Here is a 7,803-nt window from a genome sequence, read left to right on the forward strand (position 1 = left end):
TGTGTGTGTATGTGTGTGTATATATATATATATATATATATATATATATATGCTATTAGTTCCATTTCGCTGAAAAACCCTGACCAATACACCAAGTAAATTGTCTTACAGAATTTATAAAATGCCTCACAATCTGAATTTGAGAAATGATTTCCCACACAATTAAATATTTAGGTTAAACATTTTTGGAAATAGTACCACATAGGAGATATTATCCAAGATTCTACTGTTAGAACTAGAGTTGTTTCCTTGTGCAAATAAATAATAAGCCAATGTAAAAAACAGTATCTGCCTATATGATAGAGAGCAATCACATTTTAAAATAAAGATTAGAAAGGGAACATATCTTCTTATAACTGTCACCTCCTATTGGCAGTAGAAATCAAAGGGTACAATGGTCCTAAGACTTCCTACTTGGCATAAAAGAGTCAAAAAGCACAACCTACACATTAAAAATAAAAATGTCTTTGTATGAAAATATTTGAAGTGTTGATTTCTAAGGATTAGAATTACAGGGGACTTTATATTATTTTTACAATGTTTGAGTGATTGTAACAAGCAGATATGACTTCACTTCTATAATCAAGAAAAAATATTCCAAAGATTTTGAAATGAAAAATATATTTAAAGATTTAGGGCTCACATTTTCTTACAAGATTAGGTAGCACAGAATTTCTGCTCTCACTGGTTCCATAGTAAAACAATCACTGAGCAATACTAGCCCTAGAGTTTTAATGATGGCAGATGTCTTCAGTTTTTCAAGACTGTAATAGATTGCCTTTTAAGTGTTTATATGGGGGTGGAGGGATTACAAACATTACAGAACAAAGGAACCATCATCTGTTGATTCTCTGATATACAACAGACACTTCAAATGCGGTCTTCTGCCTTTGATTTTTTTTCCTGTAAAGCTTTTGTTTCAGATTTAAATACATTCTGAATAGATGCAATTAACCTTAACAATATGTATAACCTTACAGCACTGTACTGACTTTGAAGTAAGTAACCTACTGTGTAATTGAACTGTTTCTCTTTTTCTCATTTCTGCTACACATCTACTGATTATTATAGGTGTTACATGTTTTCAAGCTTTCATCATCCTGTTGATTTATTGTTTCACTGTTTCAGCTGTCAAAGGCTTTTTGAGAAATGCCCACTCATTTTTGGTGATATTGTATTTGAATAAAAATGATTACTCCCTAAGACTTGGCAGGCTGCAATTTCATACCATACTGAGGAGCAGAATCTAGTGCAAGAGAGTTGGAAATTCATTCTAAGCAGGACCATGATTTCTACCCTCCCGCATAAACAGGAAAGTAAATTTGATCTAATCAAACAAAAATGGCTTTTATTTCCATTCACTCCAATAATCTCTTCTGCCATGCATAGAACTGTGCTTTTCAAACTGTAGGTAGTAACCCACTAAAGAGAAATTTATTTTTAATGAAGAAAAAGAAAAAAATGTCAAGAATTTATCACATACAGCAAGAATCCCACAGAAAATTTGCTCTTATAAACTACTTCTCTATCCAAATCATTTTAAAGCTGTAAACAAATGTCACATTACTGTTTCTATAGTACCCCTAGCCTATAGGAGTTCTATTTTCTTGATGTGAACATATGACAATTGATAGGAAATTAACTAGTTGCACTTCACTCCTTTCTCCAGCTCTACATCATGTTCAGGATCCAGCCTGTGGTGGGTAGACTCCTGTTTGAATGCTGGTTCTGAGATTTGGGACATCAATTATTCTCTCAAAACTCAGTTTATTTATCTAAAAAGTAACAATGTCTTTATTGTGAAGAGAAAAAATTTAAAAAGTATATAATATGATTAGCACAAGGTCTAGCACATGATTAAGAGTTCCAGACATAAAAGTTTACGTTATTGATTGTTATTTTGGTTTTAGTCTCTCAGTTTAACTCTTTCAGGTTGCAACTCATTTCAAGGTACTCAGTTTAACTATTTCAGGTCACCGCTAATTCACTCTATGCTACCACAGTATCGCAATGCTTTGTCGCATTCCTCATTTCAAAAATAAGTTAAATAGGCAGAGCTCCACTGATTAGTTTGGTAGTAGAGTCTGGTAATCGTTGAGCCATATCACTATCATAAAGTTAGAAAATCATTAAATAGTATTGGTAAATACTACCTGTTATCTTACAAACTTCCTGAATGCTTATGAGTCCTACGTGGAGACTGGGTTAAATAGCCCCCTAATGAATAGCCACCGATATTGAGCCATCAAGAAGAGTACTCCTCAGCTGGCGGGTAGCTTCGTTGGTTGGAGTGTTGTCCCCTAAACCAAAAGGTTGCAGGTTTGATTCAACTCAGGGCACATACCTAGGTTGTGGGTTCAATCCCTGGTCAGGGTGTGTATGGGAGGCAACTGACCAATGTTTTTTTCTCTCTCCTTTCCTGTCTCTCTGAAAATTCATGAAAACATATCCTCAGGTGAGGATTTAAAAAAAAGAAGAAGAGTACTCATCAGAATCAATCACAGATGTTTCTCTCCTTGTGTATTATTGTTTCAGAGCACTAAAGGGAACATTGGCATTATTCAGCTCTCCATTCCCAGGGAAAAGGGATAACCTGATGCTTTTATGCTATTTAGCATCTATAGGCAAAGCTTATTTTCTCAGTCATATGAAGAGACTGTAGAGAAATCTGGAGCATTGCAGTGAAGGAGAAACAGTAAATGGTTCTTATTGGCTCTCATAAATTTGTAGAAGCTTGAACTCTATTTAAGACTATTTGATGTGGCTAGTTTAATATGTTTTTATTGATTTTAGAGTGCAAAGAAGGGAGACGGAGAGATAGAAACATCCATGAGAGCCCTGGCTTGTGTGGCTCATTGGTTAGAGTATTAGTTACCAGGGTTATTTCTTTTCCAGTAGCACAATGAGCTGTGTAAAGTGTTGGCCCTAGTTAGGTTACTCAGTGGGTAGAGCATCGGCCCATGGACTGAAGGGTCACAGTTCGATTCCAGTCAAGAGCACATACCTCAGTTGCAGGCTCAATCCCCAGCCCTGGTCAGGGCACATGCAGGAGGCAACCAGTCGATTCTCTCTCACATCAATGTTTCTCTCTTTCTTTCCCCCTTCTTTCCACTCTCTCTAAAAAATCCATGGGATAAAATATCCTCGGGTAAGGATTAACCAAAAACAGGTACTGAAGTTAAGGAAAGCTAGGGAATGTCCCCCGAGTTCCAAGGCAGGAAATGAGAAAAAGGAGTGGGTTTCCCCAGTACACATATAAAGCAGTCCATCAGACACAGTGTGGAAGCTGTGTGGTCAGGGGTAGGTGCATCTTAAAGACTCTGTCTGTTTGGGTTCTCCCAGAAGCTGACATCAAAAATACATCAAGATGGGATTAGACATGAGAGATTTCCGGTGGGGAGGGGGGTGCCTGTGAAGGATAAAAGGGGAATAAGCAGGAGCAGGCAGGGAAAGCCTTGAGAACATGAGCAGGTCTAATATCTATGAAAGGAGAGAGGGGAGATTGAGAAGAGCCTCACACTGATGCTATACAGTTCTGAGGATATTGGGTAGGTCAATGGTGAGTCTTCTGGCAAAAGCTGACCAATAGAGGAGTTCCGCATGGGCAGGAATGGGCTGGCACTAGTACCCTGGAATGCTCAGTCACTGGCTGGGAAGAGTGCAGAATAAGTGTGCTCTCAGAGCAAAGGGTGTAATGCAGCGGTTCTCAATCTGTGGGTCGCGACCCCTTTGGGGGTTGAACGACCCTTTCACAGGGGTTGCCTAAGACCATCGGAAAACACGTATATAATTACATATTGTTTTTGTGATTAATCACTATGCTTTAATTATGTTCAATTTGTAACAATGAAAATACATCCTGCATATCAGATATTTACATTACGATTCATAACAGTAGCAAAATTACAGTTATGAAGTAGCAACGAAAATAATTTTATGGTTGGGGGTCACCACAACATGAGGAACTGTATTAAAGGGTCGCGGCATTAGGAAGGTTGAGAACCACTGGTGTAATGGATCCAAAAGGGTGGCGGCAGAGGCTGTCAATTGGCTATGTCCTTCACAGTAAGTCCTTTTGATGGGGACCTGCATAGCAAGCTTCTCTGGCTGTCACAGAAGCTACTTAAACTCCTGTTGTTAATAAAAATAAATAAATATTTAGTCTTTGTTCCTGGTTTCTGGCATAGAGCTCCTAAAATCATTGGAATTACAAATGATAAAAGTGTGGACGAAAGGGGCCACATGCTAACCTGACAGGCTCATGGAAGGCCTGCATGGCAGTCTTGCAAACTCAGAGCCCTAAAGTAACCACAAAGGATGGTCTGAAATTAAGCTTTAACTCAAAGCAGTTATGGTGGGTAGTAACATCCTAGGCCGGGATCTTCACTGACAAGGTCAACCTTTACCTTAACTGAGCCTATCTGTCTTTTTGTATCTAAAATAACATACCCTTGAAATGTCTGGGTAACTTGTAACTTCCCTTTTGCTGGACCTCTTGGGGCACAACCTAATGTGCCTGGACTCCAGGACAGATACCACAAATTCCTTCATTGTTATCATGTTAATTGTTCCTGCACCCACCTAAGTATGTGTCTATCATTTTACTTTTTATCCAATCCCAGGGGTTCCCCCCCATACACCCTACCCCCACCCCCACTTTGCTTTCTCCCACCTCTCTAGTCTACCACCAATGGATTTCATGTAACCCACCTACATCCTTCCTTTGATTGTAATGCATAAATATAGATGTAACTTGTCATTCTCTGGAGCATTATCTCAAAGTTTTGCTTCCCGGAAATTGTCAACAGATTGACTCAAATAAACTCACAAAAATTATTTACGGGTTTCAATGTTTTTTTTTTACGTTAACAAAAGCCTGGATTATATGCTAATGAAATAGATGACTTCTGGTGGGGGCCTCTAGATAGCTTCAGGATGGGAGCTGTTTGCCAGAAAAACCAAACATGTGATTTAAAGGTTAGAAGTTCCAGGTCCACTCCCCACCCCACCTCCACCTCTGGGGCATTGAGCTCAATCACATACCCAGTGATATAATCAATCAATCATGCTGCAGTGGAGCCTGAATAAAAATTCTTGAATGAAAAATGAGGCTTGGGGAGCTTGAAGACACAAGGTGCTAGGAGGGTGACCCACCCCGAGAAGGTATAGAAGCTGTACATATATTTGCCCCATGAATCTCTTCCATTTGTTCCTGAGTTATATGCTTTATAATAAAACTGTAATCATAAATATTGTAGTTTCCATGATTTCTGTAATTCGTTCTAGTGAATTATTGAACCTAGAGGTAGAGAAAAGTGATGGGAACCCCAAATTTGTAGTCAGCTGGGAAGAAATGTTGGTAGCCTGGGGACCCCACTTGTGGCTTGCTCCTAAAGTGGGGGCAGACTTAGGGCAGTAAACCCTTAATTTGTGGCATCTGTTCTAACTCTGAGCAGTTAGAGTCAGGATTGAATTGAATTGTAGTTATTTGTTGTTGGAATGACATATTTGTAAGAAGAAGAAAAAAACCCACACAACTCCTAATTATACTGTGGACTTGCCACTGAAACATCACCTCCTGCTCCCAAGTCTAGCTCAGGCCCTGGATTTCCTTTATAACACATGTAAAGAATTATTCATATAATTATCTGATAAGTGTCTGCCCCAACAGTTAGACTGTAAGCTTCTTAGTGCCTGTCTTTTGCTGAGTAGTTATCTGTTCCTATATTTTTAATTAAATATCCAGAGTTAGAAATCCTCTCTTATTATAGGGCTGCCGTGAGGACTGAAAGAGTTAATATATGTCATGCACTTTCACATACTAAGCACAACATGTGTTTGCTATTAATACTGCTCATCTCTCTCTACAGTTCTTAAACTCCTGTAGTATAAAGCAGGCTACAAATATGTTAAGGTAAACTGAATTTGTACATACATGTGTTAAAGTTAACTGTTTAGTAAAATTCCAAAGTATGGGTTCATTTTCAGTATGTCTTTCCTTCCAACAGCATCAAAAGGCCACTTCCAGGTGTAGTTCAAGTATCTGAATGAAGAGAACCTGCCTATGTTATGATCACAGGCAAGAGCCTATTGCCAAGAATTGGGTAAAGCAAGGTAAAAATCCCTTCCAGAAAAACCCAGGCCTTAGTCTTATACTTAGGTAGCTATGAATAAGTGAGTAAGATGTTTACAAACAAGCAAACTACTGAAAGGAAGGGTAAAAAATTATTTTGGATTAGAAGTTTGTGGGAACTTTTTCCTCTTTAGTTCTGTGTAGATAGCTTGTGATATTTAAAGACAAGATAAAATTACCAACTAAAAATAAGTGGGAAAGCCAATATGAATTAGTAAATATACTTGCAACTATTTAAATCCAAATACAGTCAAGAACTCAGCCTTGCCTTGGAGTCTACTAGTAATGGTCCTCAGGAATCATTTTAAGAGACTACCTTAAAATCTATTTATTTATATTTATATGTGAGTAGGTGGGTGTTTTAAGTCAGTATGCTTTTACAAGGCACAAACACTCCACCTCAGGATAAGAGCATAGCACTTGGTCAATAAACATGTTCAATGAATATAAGGCCATCAGCACCCAATATTTTACTGGATATTTATTTGTTTTGTACCTAAGTAGATGATTTTTAATAGAAAACAAAGCATGTAAAGGGTGTTTATCATCAACCTGAAACTAAATGCCCATGACCTCTGATACATTAAATGCTACAGCTTAAGGAGATGTAGGTTACTTGAAATTAATGAGCTTCTATTTGAGGAGAAAAATGTAGCAATCTCGCATTGAAACCACCTAGCTCATCTACCTCAACTAAGGTTAACCCTAAACTGATTAATATTAAAAGCCTGGTACTTATGAATTCTCCCTAAAGTTAAGGGATGAAAGAAAATCTGCTTATTGGTCATAAGGTTATATATTGTTCCTTAGCAACCAGCATTTGTCTTTCATGTGACTGGAAGTTGATGAAAAGAGGGAACTAGGAATGAAGCCATTCGGACAGTTCCAATTCACAGAGGCAGCACTTCAAAAGCAATAATGTCTTTACAAATCATACTGTTGAGTTACAGAAGCTCATTTTATTGGGCAGAAAGAGAGAACCGCTGACACTTTGCATAACAAATGTTTCCAGGATACCAACTGTAGTCCCTGAACCAAAGATCAAGAGTAAATATGAAGAGCACTTATCAATGTCAGGGACAGGGACTGCACTCACTTCCGCACTCTCTCCCTCAACTCCTCTGGTCCTACGTGGCTAGTTTATCTGCGAGTTTCCTTGGGAGGCAGCATTGGGAGCAACCCCCACCGCATGCCCCCTTCTCCCTGACCTTGCAGCTGATGTGGAGACAGCATTTAGGGCACCGATGTTTGATACAGTAAGACATTTTTTTCTAACGAGTATGAGTTCTGAAGATACCTGGAAATTAGGAAGAAGCCAAGGCAGTTTTTCCACGCCCAGTATTTCAATCCTGGAGCCAGTCACCAGATTCAGGAGACTGTTGGTCTTGAAAGGAATAGGGGCTCAGATAAATATGTAAAGAACTCACACATTCCATTTACATGTGCTTTTGTTTAGGCAAATGAATTTCCTTTCTCTCAAAAACCCTGTTATTGGGCCCCTGTGGTTTCAAACTGTACTGATGAAGAAGGTAGGTGTCTGCGGTGGGTAAGTTTGGGGTCAGGCTCCTGCCCCCTCCGCCCCTCCAAGGGGTGTTGTAAAATACTTACAGCCTCTGGTCCGCCTGCCCCAGTCCGTCCCGCGAAGGGGTCTCCGGAGGAGCCGCCTCCAG

The 7,803-nt window shown here is 39.0% G+C and overlaps 1 protein-coding gene across 1 annotated transcript in view; it reads right to left on the bottom strand.

Annotated features, from left to right (window-relative positions):
• EPSTI1 (epithelial stromal interaction 1 (breast)) overlaps nucleotides 1-7,803 on the bottom strand; it is a 113,830-nt gene that overhangs the window by 105,116 nt on the left and 911 nt on the right. Inside the window, exon 2 of the mRNA XM_005853257.2 lies at nucleotides 7,742-7,797. Coding sequence (XP_005853319.1) covers nucleotides 7,742-7,797 — 56 coding nt within the window. The remainder of the gene's footprint in view (nucleotides 1-7,741; nucleotides 7,798-7,803) is intronic.

Source organism: Myotis brandtii, unplaced genomic scaffold (assembly GCF_000412655.1).
Source record: "Myotis brandtii unplaced genomic scaffold, ASM41265v1 scaffold102, whole genome shotgun sequence".
In the NCBI taxonomy this organism is placed as follows: domain Eukaryota; kingdom Metazoa; phylum Chordata; class Mammalia; order Chiroptera; family Vespertilionidae; genus Myotis; species Myotis brandtii.